Raw genomic sequence first — 21,067 nt, 5'->3', positions numbered from 1 at the left:
CATTTTGCCTTCCTACATTGAACATAAAAACTTATCCAATTCTTCCATTTCATCCTCTTATGCATCTTCATGAGAAGAGTACTTTAAATGCATATTTAATTAATCATAACTTGTTTGTTTCTCTGAGATCAATAAGATCCCTACTATCATGCAAAAAAATCCATCACAAACTACTAGTGTAATATTGTGATATGATGCTCTCTCTTATCAAGGTCAAACACCTCTATCATTATTTTAGCATGGTCCAAGCCATAAAGAAAAATGCCACAAGTCATTTTCTTTTCCAGTTCCTTTTATTAGCATCTTATAAATGTATATTAACCACTCAAACCTTTCCAACCGTCCTTTCCAAAATAATACAATAAGAATTCCAAGCACGAGTATCATGTAAGAGTTGTTAGGTATGTTATTGATCATTCTCGACGCTTTAGGAAATAGATTAACAACCTAATCAAACATGAATGATTATTATTTGAAGAGAGAAAATGATGTATACAACATAACCAGAAAAGGACAAAAGACTATTAGAAAAGAAGACTTGTATAATCTTTTTTTAGTTGATGAAATGAATCATGCATTAAATGTTGGCATTTCTAGATAATTCAAAGGCATTGAATTTATTAAGTATATAGAAGCTTGATGTTTAGAGACTTATCTTAAAGTGTACTACAATAAAATGACTAAATTTATTCATAATAAAAAAATTATTAATCCATTACTTTCAATAAAGCTTGGCTGGACCTACTTTTAGCTAGTATATAGGGTTGAATAGCTTTAAAATAAAAAATATATAGACAAATATGGTAGAGGCTATTTTTAAATAGATTGAACTTAACTTAAAGGTGACTTTGAGTAAGTTTTACCTTTAAAGAATGGAGAAAATAAATAATGAATTAATCAAGGAATATACTTTAAAGTTATGCGAAGTGATAGCACAAAGTTACCCTCTCTGTTTAAAAAAGAGCTCACCTCTATTTTTATTTTTATTGACACTTTAATGCCTTCATATTATGAGTACTTAATTGATAATTCACCAATTAATTTTATGGATGTGGTGACCATAACAAAAAGGATTGAGTTAGGCTTGAAATCAGGAAGATCAATAATTTAACAGTGAGGTTTGGTGTCATATCAAATAATAAATAAAAATTTGGCTTTTAGATTAAGAATCATGACCACAGACATCTTATCCAGCCGCTGTAAATATTGTTAAGTGTCTCAACATCATCAACCTCTTAAATGTTATTATCCAAAATTGATGTATGTTTATAGCTCATCATTGTTTACCAATAGCTTATAAATACTAAACATATCACCCCATTCATGATGAATCTTATATCCTAGATGGTATAATTGAAATATGAAGTGTGAATATCATGATGGGATTCCAGCTATTTAATTGAAGATTATAAGAATTTCAAATATCAAGTTTGAAAGTTAGTCAATAAAGGCCATGTTTCATTTGTGAAGAATAATAGTAGATATCGTATCATCACCAATCTATTGATGACATGGTAAGTGATTAACTAGGATGATGAAAGAGGTGTTTGATGTGGCATCAAGCTATAAATATTTGGCAAGTCGAAATTGATATGATATAAAATGAGAGTTATGTTATCAACCCATTTTTATTATTTAATTTTATGAATTAAGTTATCAAAAACTTTATTTTTCTTGGATTTTTTTATATGTTTTAGGATTATGTTTTTTTATGATCATACTACATTTTTAATAAATTTTGTTTTGTTTTCTTGATCTAATTGCTTTTTTCAAATTAAAAGATGTTTTTATGAAAGTAATAATAAATTTATTAGTCAAATTCCAAGACATGACATACTAGTTTTAAAGTAAAACCTTTCTTTTTATGAATCCTAAAATCTCATAAACTTAAAAGGTATTGTCCACGTTATCTTTTCTTTTTGAATTCCTAAAATATACTGTCTTTTTTTAATAAGCCCAAAAAGAGTAAACTTTTACTTCAAACTCTTTCTTCGAACTCTATTCTTAAACTTTATAATGCTTTTTTCACTCCCAACAAACCTTTAAAGGAAAAATCTTGGTTGAAATAATTCAATGGAAACTGAATGATTTGATAACTTACAATGATAAATAATATATATTTGATTCATGATCCTATCAACCTCATAGTTTTCCTAATTAATAATAGTTTTTCCTAATTAATAATAGTTGAACAAGACTAAGATTTTTTAACATAAATAAATTTGAGTTAGAGATAAAGAAAGAACATCTTTGTTATACTTTAACAAACAAAAATTCATTCATTATTGTCCTTTTTTTAGCCTTAAATATTTTTTTTTTGATAATATCCTAGAACAAAATTACCCCTCGTAACTGGGAGTATGTTTTAGAAGCTCTTGGATAATCAATGTAATTCTCCAAATAAAAAAGAAATGGAAAATATGAAAGGGATAAAAGAGTTACAAAAAAAAGTGAAAAACAAAAAAAAATATTATTTTTTTGAAAATATTACTTGATTATTTTTTATAAATATTTATTTCTTACAATACGTTCAACCCTACTCTTATGAACAAACTTGGATTTATATAATGTGACTCCACAAACACCTCTGGAGTGCAGCTTTCAAGCCTATTTTAAGCATAATAAAGTAAAACAGGTTTTAAACCCAATTTATCATTCATTATCTTTTGAGTCCAACACATTTATTTTAAAAATAAGGATTAAGTCTTGTAGGTGAAGTTTCAAATCATTGTCTTTTAGCATTCTTTTATCCTAAATTCATACTTGTCAGTTTAGGTAAAAACACTTTACAAGAACATAATTTAAAAACAATTTAAAAATAAATACAAGGAAACTTACCTTAGATAGTATAATTTATGATGATTTTTATCTTTATTTTAACTTAATTAACCCCTTAATTGGAAATATAAAGACTGGTTATGATTTTTAATTACTATAAAATTAAATATCGACTCTTATATTTAATTTTACCCTGCTAAATCTAAATAATTAATATCATTAAGATGTTTCTTGCAATACAATAATATTAGAAATGTTATCATGAGAGCTTCAACTTGCCTCCCAGGTCTCGTTCTTTCATTCTTTTTTTTTTTTTTTATCTTTTCTGTCCCATGTTTTGGTTATTGTGTAAGCCTATTTATGTGTATTTTTTAAAATACCACACTTCTCAACTGTGGATTTTTAAAATATCGTAGGTGGGAACTGATGTCATTTCCAAGTTGTAGCAAAACCAATTTGACATAACCCCATCTCTCCTTTTCCATGTAGCAAAACCACTTGAAGATCTCAATCCTGCTATTAGGAAAGGACAGCACTAGGAAGCAGGAACAAATTTCATTATGTTTCAAGCATCAAAGAATGGATCCAGCACTTCAATTTCGCTTATTAAACATCAAGCATCAGCTGCAACATATCTTTCTGCGGAGTGTCTGCATTGAGAGAATGCAGGTCCATTCATACTGTACATGCAGCCAACTTATCCAAGTCCTTAATGTGTCGCTCTTGTTCACCAAACATTCTTACTGAAATCGTATCCGATCCACGTTTTCAGCTGGAACGAAGTATAGCTCACACTGAAGATCCACATTCAGACTCAAGATCATACCCTGACTTGAAATTTTATTCACCAGACCGCTATGGCGATTAAAAATGTGTAGACTGCAAAGCTATTTACAAGGAATTACTACCAAATTATGCTTATGGGGTTGAGATGCAAACAATGGCTAATTGAAGCCCTAAATAGCTGAAATGCAATGATGATTCATATGAATGGCAAAACAACCCAATTATTTTCAAGAGCCTCTCTAACTTGGCCAGAGTTAACACGAGAAGAAGGAACATGTCTTGACAAACAGCAAGGTGTCTAATGCCATGCCATAGCTCCCGCAAGGTGTGCCCTATCAAGAATCCCATACAATTATCATCCGATCGGTGCATTATTGATGAAGCGATGAAACTACTGGGAAACAAATGAGAGGGTGGAGCTCCCAAAGAGAAGATCCTACGAATTGGGGAATAAGACACTGCCAATATTTGATATAGCAAGTATGGGAAATGAAAGGCAGGGAGAGCGACAGAAGCCCGCCTCGACTCTTAAAGCATGAAAAGGGCTTTTAATGATGACTTGCCCGTAGTGTTCCAGCATTTTCCAAGTTTATGGAATATGTTTCAAGTTGCACGTGCCTACAACTTTAGCTCCACATGTAACACCCTGGCTCTGAATTCAATTGTCATTGCCATGGTGAAGTGTCAAAGTTCGATTTTCACCATGAAATCCAATAGAGCTAACTATCTTACTTAGCTACTAACCTAAAACACTACCAGTAGTGATTGCTTCAGAAGACCACCACAAGACAAGGTTTTACAGCATACCAGCATCGTGCCTTGTTTAACCAAGGCTCATCTCACTGTAAATTCTCCTAAAACTGTAACACAAATTATGTTCGATTTGAAATATTAAAAGGAAAAAAGTTACATAAAATTTTATTGGCTCACAGTTTTCTCACATAGTCGAACCCTCTGGAGCATCCCCTCATGAAACATGCTCGACAAAACAATCAAACTCCATCATGATACTTATCCAGTAATTCAGATGCTAGAGAAGCCCTCCGAGCTGGAAATTGCCACCATTTGCCAAGTCCAAAACCTAGATGAGAATGATTCCTTTCACTGCATGTATTTCCAACATTGTCATCTAGAATAGTGTAGTTTGAGCTGCTTATGTTCCTGAAATAGCAGAAGCCACTACCGTTGTATGTGTATTCCTGTTGTGTGCTCCCAATACCACTTTGAACCAAGTTATTCTTCACAACCATAACACCCTGCCCATTCTGCAGATTTCTGAGAATGTTCGATGCAAATCCCAAGCCAGCATGTTTAACATTTTTCTCATTGAATCCCAATGTAACATTTGCCACTGACAAGGAAGTGCCATTTCCTTGATCCATGTAGTCAGAGTACATGTCAAACTCGAAATTTTTTAACGATTTGAATGCTTTAACATTAGAGGATGGCTTCCTGAAAGAAACATTATCAGTAAATTCAATCGTCTGATTCAAGATCTGCAAATCACCGTCCTTGCCCATCTCCATCAAGTTGCTGTAACCGAAGTGTTGATTAAAACAGGTAGTGATCTCCCCATAAGAGGACTTTACCCATCCATTTGAGGATATGAACCTGCGTGCACTTGTCAAGAATTTTCCATTCAAACCTGTAAAATTTGATACCAAAGATAAAGCAAGAGGCTTGCTTTCATGTTTCAAAAGCTTCCCTTCTGTAATTGTGCTCCTATGGTCCAGCCAAAGATGCAAATTGGCATCTATATACCACACATTCAAAGCATTCGTGACACTAAATCCTAACTTGTGAGTCTTTCCATCCAATATATTTCCTAAGAAGGGCGTGATTTCAATATCATAAGAGGGGAGATCAAATGAACCAATGGCAGTAATGGGCCTCCACAAGAGAGGATTAATCCCACCGGTAAAAACCACAGTAAAAGGCCAAACTGCGCCAACAACCTCTCCATCAAGACTAACCACAACCTCTCTAAAAGGTCCATTTCCCGGGAAACCAGTGAGATTATTTGCAATAATATACTCATTAGGGTAATTTCCATACCAAAATTCATCATTCTCATGAAAAGAAACATAAACCTCCAACACAGCCCTGTACACATTTTGAGGTATCTTGAATTCCTTCGCCTCAGAATCAGTAGAATTCTGAATTTCAAACCACAACCCATCATTCAACGGCAAATTTCGCGAAATGGGCAGGATCAAATCAGCCTTAGAATCCCTCCCAGATGCCAAATTATTAAAACCATGATCACTATGACTCAATTTCTTTACAGCAGGATAAAAGTAAATACTTACATTCACATGGTATATACCAGTATAAGTACTATCAACGATATTACCCATATAAACAGCAAATTCTTGAGTCTCATTCTTAAGAAGCAATGAATAATACCTTGTTATATCCTTCCGAACAGTCCAAACAATCCCAGTTGCTCTAGGCTCCGCAGTGCAACTCCTAAGAAGCTCCACACCACCTAACCAAACCCCGAAAATACGATCAAATTGCCTCCCTTTGCAAGTTGCCTTCCATTCAAGGACAATCATGGAGAAATCTTGAGATGGGCAATGAGAGGGAGGGGTATAGTTTACAAGAACAGGAGGTTTGCCATAAGTAGAGGCAAAGTCGTGTTGGAGAATAAAGTGCTTGCAAGGCTTAGTATTGGGGACATCTATGGGTTTGGTAACTTCAAAGAAAACAGTTGGTGGGGTGTCATTGAGGGGTTTATGGGCTGGGTGCGTTGTGGTTATGGAAGTGGGTTCTGTAAAGAGATGTGATCTGAGAAGACTGTTAGTTTTGTGGATGTTAGCTGTGGAGGAAAGAGGGTGGAGGAGGAAGACGAAGACGAAGGGGAGAGGGAAGAGAGAAGCGGCCATTGACTGGTTGTTGTTAACTCTCTTTTTTCCTTTCTTTTCCTTGAGATGAAAAAAGAAAGAACGCTTTTTGGAGTGCTGTTTTCTTTGGAGAAACAACACTATACATTGGTTGATTGTACAAGAAATTATGTTGTTGGAGTGAATTGCAATACTCAAGATGAAAACAATGAATAAGAGTTGGAATTACGCGTGAGGTATCACAATGGTCCAGGAAATGCTGTCCGAGTAAGGGATTGCCAGCCAAGGTCAGGTGGGCCAAATTCTTCTTGCTTGGTCTTTTTGATGAAGAATTTGAGAAATATAGAAAGACTCATGTTTCTATTTTTATTGCGATTCGGGTGCTTTTACATTGAAAAACAAAAATATATATATTAATTTAATACTTTTTTAAGATAAAAATCATTTTTAAAAGATAATTTTAAACATATTACCAAGCTCGTCCTAATTTAAGGAAATAAAAAGAAAATCTTGCTGGCAATGGCGTAGGATCAGGAATGTTTTTAGGCTTTATAGGAAGAACATCAATGGTAAATTCGGTTGTGTGAGGTGAATCCCTATCTAGTAAAAAAAAATATTAGGAAATCAATGTGCAAACACTCAGATTGAAAGTGGATTTACACAGTAAAATTAATATTGTGCTCTCCATGATAAAAATCATATAACTTGCTCACAGGAATAAGAATATCTTTTTCATAGGATTTATTTGTTATTACTATATTAAATGGGGTGAAATGATCATTGAACTTTTTATTTACATAGAATAATATCTAAAATATCATTAAAAATTTAATTTGCTTAATTATTAGGTTAAGGGCATTTTTTATTTTTATTTTTTTTAGCACATTATAATTTCCAAGATACTCATAGAATAAAAAAATCTATAGTTTAGATTAAGGGGCTTTTTAATTTTATTATGGTCTGTTTATTAATATCAAATGGGTAAAGTTATTTAGATTTTTTGATGAATTAAATTTTTTTTAAAAAAAATATTGATACATGCATCGCATGAGAGGCACTTATGTTTTTTAGATTTCGCTTGTAACGTCTCCGAGCCGCTAAAATAGCCAACTTCCATCTTTTATGATAATGCGAATCAATGAGATAATATGTGTATGATATTTCATAGTGGTTAAACAATAATTAAATCTCTTTCTCACTTTTCATCGAAAAACATGTCAATTAGCCAAAATCAAATGTTGATCTTCATTTTCTTTTTATTTTAATTATGACTTTTATTCTTTTAATTGCTTTTTTTTAATCCTGTTTTGATTTTTTTTTTATCTATTAGCATTTTATACCATTTGGTATTTATATCAAATTCGATCTATATTTTTTTAATTATTTTTTAATTTTATCTCTTATCATTTGATTTAATTTAATTTTTATGTTGTATTTAACCATTATTCTTTTAATTGATTTTTGTTTAATTACATCCTTCAATATTTTGTTTGTTTAGGATTGTACTTTGCTCATATTTTTTTGGTGCAATAATCTTAGTCTTATGACCCTAGCCACAAGTATGAAATCTTAACCCGGATTTATATCAGTTTTTTATGTTTTTTTTTCACTAATTTTATTTTTTTAATTTTATCATTCAATATTGAATTTATTGAATATTAACCTTTTTTATTTTTTTTTCTTTCTATGATGATAACCTTTCCTTATGGTCCAAATCATTTTTTATGTGAGCTCAGATTGGCTCAAGGCTTTTACATCATTTATTTTATTTTTATATCAAATTTATTCATCATTTTTTTAATTGTTTTTTTATGCATTACAAAAATTTGATTTTTAGTCGTCAATATTGGATTATTAAGGATTGGGCTTTGTTATTTTTTCAATACAGTTATTCTCGTTTCATAACCCGAGTCACGGGTATAAGATGTTAGCCTAGGTTGACATCAAACTTTTTTCTACTTTTTTTACGCCTAATTTTTTTCTTCATTTAAGCATTTGGCGATGATTTTATTAAAAAAAAATGAGTTTCTTTATTTATTTTTTCTATATGCTTTCTAAGAGGATGTCTCAGCATAATAATTTGGATCATAAGTTTATTATGCTAACTTGAATTTAGTCAAGGATTATTTTTCATTTTTCAATTTCCTTTTTCAATTTCCTTTAACATTAAGGTCTAAACTTGATTTGCAAAATTTTCTTTTACTTTAAAACATGTTAGTTGCGCTCTAACATCATTTTTTTAGGTTATGAAAGAAATCAACTCGACCCAAAGCAAAGCACAATAGCAAAGCACAGGCCACTTATCTAGTGCCGCCTAAATTCTCTTAGGCATCCAAGTCATCATTTTTTTAGACTATGTAAAAAGGAATATAATGAAAATATATTAAAAAATAAAAAATATATCATTACTAGATTTGTGGCCAATGTTCCACTGCGCGGGCTAACCAAATTTGTTTTGACATAAAAAAAGAATGCTAGAAAAAAAATTCAAACTCGAATCATTGGTTTAATTGATAATTTCAACAATATAGAAAAAAAAATGACAATAAATAAACTAACAAAAAAAAATGACAACATAAAAAAGATAAAAAGAACCCGATCTAAGCCCATCCAAATTATTAAACAATCCAATGTTAAAGGGCAAAACTAAAATAAAATAAAATAAACAATAAAAAAAGACCTTGATTATACCAGGTTAACTGACAAACTCTACAACCATAGATATGAGATTAAAATAATCTTATAAAAAGGGGGGGGGAGTCTAAATATCATTTCCTAATAAATCAAGTTAGAATGTGATTACTCCATATAAAGAAAAATGAAAAAACAAGAAGCTAAAACTCAATTTCTAGCAAATAAAATGTTGAAGTGTAAAAATTAAGAAAAATAACACATTTAAAAAAGGTAAAAATAAGAAAATTTGATTTGAGCTTACCCGGGTCAAGATACAAAATCTCTGACTTAGTCATGATACCTAGATAACCACATTTGAAAACAAATTAAATAAAATTATTAAACTCAATTACCAAATAATTTAATGTTGAAGAATAAAAATGGAAGAAAATAATTAAAAAACAAAAAAAATATAACTCAACCGAGGTTAACACGCTAACCCATTGACCATAGTCATATGATCGGGATAATCCGATAGATATAAAATGAAAAAAATAAAGATCAATTTTCAATACATTAAATATTGAAAGTTGAAATTGAAATAAATCAATTTAAAAAAAAAAACAAGAAAAAAATCTGTATTAATTTTTTAAATCAATGACTTTGGTTATAAACTTGAGACTAGCCCTATAAAAGATAAACTATAAAAAATAATTCTTGGTAAAGAGATTTTTATCTTATCAGGTTAAAGCCTAGTCACTTTAGAGTCAAAACATATTATTTTTATATTTTTTTTTTTAATATTAGGACGTATAAGTTTGTAATTCTTGATATTGAGACAAACAAAATAATTTTTTTCGTATTTTTAAAATACATATCAAGTTCTTATAGATTTTATAAAAAAAATTATTAAATTCAAAAATACATCCAAATATATCAAGAAAACTATTTTTCTTGAATTTTTATATTTAAATATATCAAATTATACCTTGTATTTTTTTTATTATTTATAAAAAATTTTTTCTAGAAAACTTGGCCTTATACGATTTAAAACAATGTGTGGATCAGGATCTACTACTTCTGAGGAACAATGTGTGGTTCCATATGCTGTTTCTGGTGGAAATAGAAAAACAATTGGGTGGATCAGGATCTCCTACTTCCTTTTCTTCGTGTGCTGGTGGTGGAGCTACAGGAGCGTGTAAAACCAAGAAAAATCCACAAATAATTGATTTTATTTTTCATTGAATCTGTTTCTCTCCATCAAAGTTCAAAAATATATTTTTTAAGTTTATTTTAAATAGATATGTTAAAAATCAAGTCCGTTGAAAATAAATTTTTAATTTTTTAATTTTTATAAAAAATAATTAAAATATAAAAAAACTATGCAGATACATTAAAAATATATATTTTTAATTTATTTTGTTATTTTTTGGAAATTTTGGATTTAAAAACATAAAAAAAAATAAAAAATCATGTTATGACATACACAAAAATTGAAGTCCATATGGCATAAAATACTCTATCATGATAAATAAAATATAAACTGCCCTATTTTAGAAATACAAATTTAAGACTGCCTTATTTTGGGAAAGAACTCCACCGTTGGATGAAGTGATCCTTACACGAACCCGCTAATCTTCTAAAAGAAGGCAAAATTTCTGAGCTATTTAGAGCATTATTTCGGTGATTATTTTCCATAGAAAACTTGTGCAATTTGAGAAACTATTAGGAAGATTTAGCTTGTCATGCTCTCTGTAGAATAGTGAGATACGTACAAGATACATGAGATACATACAAATACATGATGAATTTCACGATCACCATAAAATTTCTTCAATTATTATATTTTATTAATATATCTTTTTTGCTTATTGATCTTTATATTAGATGTGATGTAATTAATATACCTAATAATGTATTTTATTGAAGTAAAAAAACAATGTCGATGTCGATGTGGGTGTGGGTGTAAACAACGATGGGGTGCCAAGTGATTGAGATGTTTTGGTAGCGGGGGAACATGAAGAAAAAGAGATGATATATAATGATTAATATGAATATTCATATCGTTTTATATATATTTTAATTAATTTTATAAATTTTAAATTAATGATAATATAATCCTTTAGTAATTTAAAAAAAACTTAAATATATAATAATTGAAGAATAAATAGACAGAGTTAATATGCTTGAATAAATTTTAATAAAAATAATCTGGGTTTGTGTAAAAGAAATACATGGAAATGAAGAGAAGATAAGGACCTAATTTGGAGACAAATCAGTGGAGAAATGAAGAGAAGCAACGTCAGAAGAAGTAGAGAGTAGAAAGATACCCAGGCAGCCACTAGAATTTGAAAATTGCCCTTTCTTTACCGTCAATTTTAATTTTTTAAAGTGGTTTCGCTGTTAGAGTTGAATCCCTTGCCAGCTGTGTCTCAGATGACATGTTTGCTTGAGTAAATACTCAGCTTACGTCATATTATACTAGTGGTATTTGGAATTAAAGTGGAGGATTATTTTTTTTTAAGTATTTTTTACTTGTAAATATATTAAAATAATATTTTTTTTATTTTTAAAAAATTATTTTTAATATTAATACATTAAAATAATATAAAAAAATTAATTTAAAGTAGAAAAATAAATATAAAAATTTAATGTTTTTAAAAGCATTTTTGAAATGCAAAAACAAATTAGGTCTATATAAAATATAGCATAACTATATTTATATACATGAAGAACAAAAAAAAAATGTCTTTGTAATGAAAGATGATTAATTATATTAATTTTTTTCAAAGTAAATTATATAATTATACTAAAAAGATTAAGTTTATCTCATCCTTAGAAAATTATGTGATTATTGTCTTAAAGAAATGTGGCGTCAATTTCATCATTGAAGAAATGTGCAATCACATTAAAATAATTATATTAATTCCTTTTAAAATAAATTGTGTAATCACACTAGAATAATTATGTCAATCTCTTATAAGATAAATTATGCAATAATAATAGGAAGACCTTGATTTATTCCAAAGTAAATTATGCAATAGTATTAGGAAGAGTAAGTTTATCCCATCCTTAGAAATTTATGGGGTTGTTTCTTTATATATCACTTGGAGAAAAACAAATATCCATACTTTTAATAATTTAATTCATATATAAAAAACTTATATTCTTAGTATTTTATCACGGTTCATTTTTATTACCCTTTGAGGTATAATCAATTTGAAGATATTTCTATTGAGATAATGGTCTCAATTCTAAGTAAGGAAAGAATAAAGTTTCTCCAATAAATATCTTCTAGGTGGTTGTCATATTGACTTTTATATATTTTATGGTTTAGACCAACATTTCATTTATGCTTGTTGAAAACTTTTTAAAATTTTGAGGATCTAATTGCATTCATGAAATTGGCAAATGTATAGCCAAATTTACTCGTCTCATGAACTCATGAACAACTAAAAGAAATCATACTTCAGCTTAGAGTGATTAAATTATTGCATAATCTTTCCTACTTTTTATTAAAGAGTTGTTGAAGTTTTGATAAAGCAGATATACCAACAATTATAGGAAGGTCCATGATATATCCCATTCTAAAAGTGTTTTGATTATATAGCCTTAATGGTGATTATTGATATCAATAAACCAGTTCTGAAAGAACAATCGATGACTTTTTGATCAGTTTTTCACTGGGCTATTGATGAGGTCCCAATTCGTGTTTGACGAGTTAACCTGGATTTTTTTTCTTTTTAATTAGTTTAGTTTAATTTAGTTTATTAATGTTAAATTTCTTTCTATTTACTTATCAGACTTCATGACATGTATCCTAAGCTTGACCGGTTAACTTGGTTTGATGAGTTAACTTAGTTAATTCTGGGTAAACCTGTCAATTTTTTTTTGTATTTAGTTATAAAACTTTCATGACGCAAATCCCAAGTTTGATGAGTTAACCTAATTTGAAAAGTTAACCCAGTTAATTCAGATTTTTTTATTAGTTTTTTTTCATTGTTTTTTTTCTTTTTAATTAATCTATTTAATTATCACACTTTTATGACACGACCTTATAGCTAGACCCACATCCAATACTCTTGAGTCCGGTGTTGCAACTAGGCTTATTTAAACTTAAGTCATGTAAGTTTAATATTATTATTAATATTATAAATATTATTTTTGAGTTAAGCGTTATACCTAGACCCAAGTCTTTTGGGTATATCTTTGCAGAAAGACCTAACACTCTTTGATCTTAACTTTTCTTATATATATTTTTTATGCAAGAAAAAAAATTAACCCATAGCATATGACTTTGTTTTTTTTTCCTTTTTTTTTTCTAAACCTTTTACTGTGAACTGCATGATGCAATCCACAGTGAAAAAGCTTATGCCTTTACTTTATTTTTTTATATAGTTTCTTAATATTAAATTTTTTCTGTTTAATTATTAGGTTTTTATGACATGGATCTCAGGTTTGATGGTTTAACTCAATTCATTCATATTTTTTTTCTTTTTCTTCAATATGTATCCTAAGCTTGACAGGTTAACTTGGTTTGATAAGTTAACTTAGTTAATTTTGGGTAAACCTGTCAAATTTTTTTTCTATTTAGTTATCAAACTTTCATGACACGAATCCCAAGTTTGATGAGTTAACCTAATTTGAAAGGTTAACCCAGCTAATTCAGATTTTTTTTATTAGTTTTTTTTTCTATTGGTTTTTTTTCTTTGTTTTTTTCTTTTTAATTAATCTATTTAATTATCACACTTTTATGACACGACCTTATAGCTAGACCCACATCCAATACTCTTGAGTCCGGTGTTGCAACTAGGCTTATTTAAACTTAAGTCATGTAAGTTTAATATTATTATTAATATTATAAATATTATTTTTGAGTTAAGCGTTATACCTAGACCCAAGTCTTTTGGGTATATCTTTGCAGAAAGACCTAACACTCTTTGATCTTAACTTTTCTTATATATATTTTTTATGCAAGAAAAACAATTAACCCATAGAATATGACTTTGTTTTTTTTTCCTTTTTTTCTTTCTAAGCCTTTTACTGTGAACTGCATGGTGCAATCCACAGTGAAAAAGCTTATGCCTTTACTTTATTTTTTTATATAATTTTTTAATATTAAATTTTTTTTGTTTAATTATTAGGTTTTTATGATATGGATCTCAGGTTTGATGGTTTAACCTAGTTCATTCATATTTTTTTTCTTTTTCTTCAATAGTTTTTTTCTTCCTCTATGTTTTTTTTTCTCTTTACTTTTTCCTTTTTAATTAATTTTTTTAATTCAGTTCATTAATATTAAATCTTTTTTCTATTTAGTTATTACACTTTCATGACACGAATCCCAGGTTTGACGAGTTAATCTGATTTGGTTGGTTAACTCAGCTGATTTAGATTTTTTTTCTTTTTTCTCATTAGTTTTGTTCTTCCGATTTTATCTTTTAATATTATATGCAGTTCACAGTGAAAAGGCTGATGACTTTTGTTTGTCTTGGTTTTTTTCCTTTTTAAGTAATTTTTTTTGTTTAATTTAGTTTGTTAATATTTAATTTTTTTCTATTCAGTTATCAAACTTTCATGACACGAATTCCGGGTTTGACGGGTTAATTTGGTTTAACGGGTTAGTCCAATTAATTCTGGATAACTTGTCAATTTTTTTCTATTTAATTATCAATCTTTCACGACACGAATGCAAGGTTTGACGAGTTAACCTGTTTTGAAGGGTTAACCCAATTAATTCAGAATTTTTTTTCTTCTTTATTTTTTTTATTTAATTAATCTATTTAATTATCGCGCTTTTGTGACATGTCCTTACAGCCACACCTACATTAAAGGCTATTGGATCTGGTATTGCAAACAGACACACTCATTTAAACTTGGGTTATGTAAGTTTAATATTTTTATTAATATTATAAATATTATTTTTAGGTCAAATACTACAATTAAACCTAAAACTCTTGAGTATAATTTTATAAAAAAACTTAATATTTTTTAATTTTATTTTTTTTAATTTTTTTATATAAAAAAATTACCCGTGGTATGGCGGGGTCTTGTAACTAGTATATATATATATCACGTTGACACATCATCCGTTAATTTATAATTTTTTAATTTTTTTATATAAAAAAATAACCCGTGGTATCGCGGAGTCTTGTAACTAGTATGTGTGTGTGTATATATATATATATATATATATATAACGTTGACACATCATCCGTTAATTTATAATTGTTATACTTGGAATGACTTGTTTAGGATAAGAAGTAAAGCCAAATTCTACAGATGCTATATAAAGATTTGATTTCAATGAAATTGTCGTTACACTGGGTAATTGTAATCGCTTCCCTCGATCAAATCGCTTTCCTCGATCAATACGTTATGATATCTCTCTGCATTCCCTCCCTGATCCTTAACCCCGCTAAACTGGACTCTCTGCTCTAGACCCTGATCGATTTCCCGCCGATTGCCGTGAGGCCAGAAAGTGTGAGGAGAGAATTCTCATGCCTCTGTGTTCTTAATTTATGATGCCAAATGAGAGACTTTGACCGTGCCTCCATCTTTAAAAAAAGAGAGAGAAGAAAACCCACCAAAATTTACGATTTCTTTTATCAAGTGGTGGTGTTATGGGAAGTTCGAATACTTCGGTATGAACAAATCGATGACATTTGCGGCTTGTCCTTCTCAATATTCTCGTAGGAGAAAGGGAATTATGTTTCTTCTATACAATATCCAATGATCATACCTGTTATCGAATTACAATTGACTTGGCAAAATTTGGTCTGGTTTTTAGAGTGGGAGCGTTTTTATTTTATTTTTTAAATTTAATTACTGTATTTTTTTTTTGGATCTGCGAGAAAGAAGAAAAGAGATAAAGTTAAAAGAGACTTGTTTTAATTTAATAAGAGCTGTTGAAATAAATTAATGACATAAATGTAATTTATAGGACGCTGATCACAATAAAAATTATATAAATTGCTATCTTACTTGTCTGGAAACCAATGCAGGACTCAAAAAGCTTCCATTAACCCTCAATGCTTGCTCTAATCTCTCTCTCTGCTACTGACTCCAACATGCCGCACGCCAAGCATTCCTGCAGAAGATGGAACATCCCCAAATCTACCTGATAAATTTCTCCCCCAAAATCACAACTCGATTTTCTTTCGGAGAAGAAGCAAATTTTCTTCTTCTTCACAACCAGAACTTTGCCACTGCCGAAGCGATCAATCTTTGCCACCCATGAATCCTTACGAGAGACCCTTGACCCCACATGAGCAAACACTGAGAGATGAGGTTATCTATCTTCACTCTCTCTGGCACCAAGGCCCTCCTGCCCTCAACCCTAACCCTTACGTTTACCCACCCAGCCATGTAAATTATTCGTCAAGAAATCTCCATGTATCGAACCCTACATCCTTCAAAAAGACCAACAGACACAAAACCACATACCAAAAGGCCAAGGACAGCAATGTCCCCCCACCAGGGCCAGTACCCGACCCACAACCCGACCCTGGTCCGGAATGGCCTGTCAACCTGCCACAGCCATCTCCTCCTCGATCGGGTTCTGGGTGGCCAGAATTCAAGTCCAACCCGAGCATCTTAGCCCGACCTGTTTCCGAGGCTGACCTGGGCAAGGCTGCTGCAATGCACATACAGCAAAAGGTTGTAAAGTGTTGCCATCAGTTTTTCGTTAAAAGGTTTGATTTAGATGGCAACGAAAATAACAGAATGGATGAGGTTGATGGGGATGAACACTGTTATTATTATGATAATGATGTTGAAGAGAGTGAAGAATTTAAGTTCCTTTTGAGTTTGTTTTTAGAAAATCAAGAAATTAGAGATTTTTATGAGAAGAACAATGAAAATGGGGATTTTTACTGCTTGATTTGTGGAGGGATAGGAGAGAAAGTAGGGAAAGTATATAGGGGTTGTACAGGCCTTGTTCAGCATGCTAGAACGATTTCGAAAACAAAAGGAAAAAGGGCTCATAGGGCCTTTAGTCACCTTATTTGCAAGGTTCTTGGTTGGGATAGTAGTAGGCTTCCTATGATTGTGTTGAAAGGTGAACCTCTCAGTCGCACATTTGCAAATTCAGGCGGAACTGAGGTATATAAACGGAAATTGTGTGCTTGTGTGACTCTGTTTGTGTGAATAACATATGTTTTATAGTGACTTTAGTGGTGTTTGAGCGTTCTAAAGTGTTGTAATCTGAATGGAATGTAATTGTTGCTGTGAAGAATAATATTGGTGCTGTTATTTGCTGAAATATTAATGAGCCATTCGAGTATTAGGTTTCTGATCGATGTGAATGCAGGTGAATGGTGGTTTGCAAAATTAATTATGCCTGTTTTTATGCGCCATTTGTTTTGTCGAGTCTTATGGAATTTTCTGGAATGTAAGGGTTTTACATGAGGATATTGCTGTTATGTAATTACTGTGTTTGAAGCAAGGTAATGGTAACAAATTTATTGATTCTGATATTGGACTTTCCAGTATGATAGCAAGTAAAGAGGAGATGTAGATTATTAACTGAGATGATCTTGTTTAAATGAGATGAAAAATGCTACTACGAATGCGCTTTACCTTTGCGTGTTCTTTCATATGATCATGGCTTTAGATCATGTTTATGTCAAACTAGATTTTCTCAAAATATTAACTATGTTAATTTGGTATGAAAATGATGAAGCTAGGATTATATTTTTGAATTAAATGGAAACTATACATAAAGAAAGAAAATCACAGTGACTGTTAAAAAAACAGCTTATTTGCATCTATTAACTGTATGTCATGGATGCTATGCTTTTGAGTTGTGTGCCTGAGAAATCAGAGTCATGGCAAAGAACATCTCTAGAGTACAAGAGCATATTATTCTTCAGAAATGCTTTCTGTAAGTTAGACAATGCTTAAGTAGCATTCCCTTGAAGTTCTTAAAGAACCTTTTGTATAATGATTTTTCCCCAGCATGGATAAACAAATGGGATTATGATTTCTTCTATGCAAAGACCTCCAATTGCAATTATGCTTAGGTTTGTTTTGTGGGGGTGTTGAGGATTAGATGTTTTAACTTTTTATATATGGCATCTATTTCTTGTCTGATTTTTTGCTTTGCAGAATTTTTTCGATGAAGGTGATGGTAAAAAAGTACATGAAGATCTTAGTAATGATGTGCCAAACATTGAAGCATGTAAAGAGGGAGCCACGGAGTGCCTGGTAAGATGGCTGTTCTGCTACTTTGATGTGTAACTACAATATATTGTTTCAGCTTTTTTAGTATGATACCTCATGTTGCTGTGATTCCTTTTTTTTTTTTTTTTTTTTTTCTAAACACAATCCTGTTACTTTATATTGAGTTGCCTAGAATAATGTTTTTCATACTAGTTCTCTAACATGAACAGAAAACTACATGACTTTTAAAGCAAACTATAAAAGATTCTATTGAGAGAATTTGCTGCACAATTAATCCTACTGCATCATTGGGCATCTGGCCATTTAAGCTGGAAAAAGGCCGTGGGAATCTACCTTAAAAGAAAGAACCAACTTCTTTATTCTGTAAAATCCATCATTTTGCTATACTGGCAAAACCTCAAATGCCATTGTTTTTATCATATACCTGCAAGGACATCTAATGCTTCGTGATAGTCTGCAAGGAGTTTCACTGTATGCCAAGTGTGGGGAAACTTGTATGCAACTTGAGATAGACCATAGAGTGGTTTTCTGCCAATCTTTGAGTTTGTTGGCTTATTTCCAAATAAAATGATTTCTAAAACAAATTTACTAATTTTGTAGCGTTTGAGATATGGTCAATCCATGAATTAGCAGGCTTAATGGGTATTATCTGTGCTAGCTATTGATTTACTCCATTACTAAAGAAAACACCATGCAGGGATGTGAGCCACCACTGGTCTCTGATGTCCAATGGCTTTCCCAAAAGTGTGTTGATGAATCTCCATCAACAACTGTGGGGTGGCCCACCTTGAAGACCCATCGCTCTTCAGAAGCTTCTGCTGAAGAGCTAGAGAGGTTTGCCATGGTGCAGTTGCAGCAGAAATTTTTGGATGAATGCCAAAATTTCTTAGCAAACCCATCTGGTTCGATTTATGATGAAGGTGAGGAAGATGGGGATCCAGATGATTGGATGGATGAAGATGGGTCTGATGAATGTGAAGAATTTAAGTTCTTTTTGAGATTGTTCACAGATAGTAATGAACTGAGGAATTATTATGTGAATCATTATGAAGGAGGGGAATTTTGTTGTTTGGTTTGTTGTGCTTTAAAGAAGAAGGGTTGGAAGAAGTTCAAGGGGTGTCTTGGACTGCTTCAGCATACAACTGCAATATCAAGGACAAAGAAGAAGAAGGCGCATAGGGCGTATGCACAGGTTATCTGTAGGGTTCTTGGTTGGGATGCTGATCAGCTTCCGAGAATTGTATTAAAAGGAGAACCTTTAGGGCACTCTATGGCAAAGTCAGGCATCTTGCAGGTATCTTTTGTCTCTGATAATGAAGGCTCGTTCTTCTCCTGGTTGTTGTTTAAGTGGGTTGGGGGATAGGCAGGTGTCTTGGGTTTGATTTATAAACAAGATGAAAAAGTCATGCTTTATGTCCATTATATTTGTTGGTTGTTATTCTTGAATTTACAAATACAAATGATCCTTGAGTTATATACTGCAGGGTAAGCCTGAGATTAATGCTGGTTGTGGTGATGAGGATTCAAGTTTTCTTCAGACTGAAACTGTTCATGGTAATGTGAGTGTATCAGCTTCAAGAGAGTATTCTGGTATTCATCAGAAAAATTGTGTGCAGGTGAGTTGCAAGGTTAGCAAACTGTGAAACTTGGGAAGTTTCCATCTTTATATTTGATTATTTTAAAATGAGAGCAATTACTTAATTGCAGAACACATCAAATGAAGGAATTGTTAATGAACTTGGCAATGATCTTGAAAAGGAAAGCATCAAAGCTGATAAATTGAGTTTGGTGGGTTCTAAGGTGAGATGACTGTTCTTTGTGGTCCTTTTTGTGATGTTTTCTACTAATGGTTTCCATGTGATTTTTTGTTTTCCTGTCACTAAAATATCACTGCACTATAAGCAAAGGATTTTGCGCGTAGAGTATTGAGGAAAGGTAAAGAGGTTAAGTAAATCATAACAAAGGTGGCAATCGAAGCAGGTGATGTGGTTGCTTTATTTAATGGTCACCTGAATGGAGTGTTTTGTCAAGAGGTGTTGTTAATGGAGAGCATAAAAGCAGTGAACTCTCATCACTAATGACTATGAGATTCTCTCCCCAAACTCAACACAACCCACCATCGATTCTTCATCTGCATCCTCCATCTCATAATCATCACTGCATGCCCTGGATGCTTTAATTATTAATGGCAAATATATCTGTAATGTGTGTGTGTTTCAAAGTAGAAGTTTAACTCTTAAATGCATTGAATTCACTGCCCTTTCGGCAATGTTTCTTCATTAGCAGCATGACACATTTATTGCAGGCAAGCTTGAAGGAAAGGGGTGGGAACTATAAAAAGCAAAACATAGCTTTCTGGGTAAACAATCGTTGTTGGCCTGAAACAAAACAGTCTCAATCAACGAGGAAAGCGAATCCATTAGAAGAGGGATGTGAAGGTGAAGATCGCTGAACAAAGTGTTTGACGGTGGGATGATAATCTATTCATTTAAACCAGTCCCGGATGGCTCCCATTCTCGCTTGGTTCAGCATCCTCAACTGGGTTCAATCATGGTTTTACTAATTTCCATCTATAATGATCAGGAGGATCCAGTTCCAAATTAAATACAAGATTTTGGTGCGAGTTCCTGCTTTCTGCTTGAACATAATACAGATGGAAGAGATGAAGTAGGTGTAGACTTTTAGCTGTTCTTGTGTGAGCAGCTAGGAAGAATTATCTTAGATAGAGCTTTGATGGTTCTGTTCAGAAAGTACTGATGTCAAAGAATTACTCTCCTCACTACCCAAAAAGAAAATATGAAATAAATAAAGTGGCATTTTCTTCTCGAAAAGCAAATATGAACTAACGAATTCAAGGGGAGAAT

The 21,067-nt window shown here is 31.5% G+C and overlaps 2 protein-coding genes across 3 annotated transcripts; one reads left to right on the top strand and one right to left on the bottom strand.

The window, feature by feature from the left end:
* Positions 1-4,213: 4,213 nt before the first annotated feature.
* LOC105139368 (Peptide-N4-(N-acetyl-beta-glucosaminyl)asparagine amidase A protein) lies at positions 4,214-6,658 on the bottom strand. Its single transcript, XM_011045782.1, has one exon. The coding sequence runs from the start codon at positions 6,450-6,452 to the stop codon at positions 4,557-4,559; it is 1,896 nt and encodes a 631-aa protein (XP_011044084.1). The 5' UTR covers positions 6,453-6,658; the 3' UTR covers positions 4,214-4,556.
* Positions 6,659-15,374: 8,716 nt separating this feature from the next.
* On the top strand, positions 15,375-21,039 carry LOC105139367 (uncharacterized). 2 transcript variants are annotated; one of them, XM_011045779.1, is made up of 7 exons: positions 15,375-15,664; positions 16,025-17,123; positions 18,129-18,227; positions 18,868-19,497; positions 19,688-19,819; positions 19,911-20,003; positions 20,509-21,039. In XM_011045779.1, the coding sequence occupies exons 2-7, from the start codon at positions 16,257-16,259 to the stop codon at positions 20,653-20,655; spliced, it is 1,968 nt and encodes a 655-aa protein (XP_011044081.1). In that variant the 5' UTR covers positions 15,375-15,664; positions 16,025-16,256; the 3' UTR covers positions 20,656-21,039. The 2 variants fall into 2 exon arrangements, with proteins under 2 accessions (XP_011044081.1, XP_011044082.1); XM_011045780.1 differs by having other exon boundaries at positions 15,376-15,664; positions 18,901-19,497.
* Positions 21,040-21,067: the final 28 nt, after the last annotated feature.

This window comes from Populus euphratica, unplaced genomic scaffold (assembly GCF_000495115.2).
Source record: "Populus euphratica unplaced genomic scaffold, PopEup_1.0 scaffold90.1, whole genome shotgun sequence".
NCBI classification, from domain to species: Eukaryota; Viridiplantae; Streptophyta; class Magnoliopsida; order Malpighiales; family Salicaceae; genus Populus; species Populus euphratica.
Note: the sequence above shows the minus strand (reverse complement) of the source record. Positions and strands in the feature narration are given on the sequence as shown.

Coding starts and splice junctions, on each gene's coding strand:
- LOC105139367 (XM_011045779.1), top strand. CDS start 16,257: ATGAATCCTTACGAGAGACCCTTGACCCCACATGAGCAAACACTGAGA. Junction 17,124..18,128: donor CAAATTCAGGCGGAACTGAG/GTATATAAACGG, acceptor TTTGCTTTGCAG/AATTTTTTCGATGAAGGTGA. Junction 19,498..19,687: donor CAAAGTCAGGCATCTTGCAG/GTATCTTTTGTC, acceptor TATATACTGCAG/GGTAAGCCTGAGATTAATGC.
- LOC105139368 (XM_011045782.1), bottom strand. CDS start 6,452: ATGGCCGCTTCTCTCTTCCCTCTCCCCTTCGTCTTCGTCTTCCTCCTC.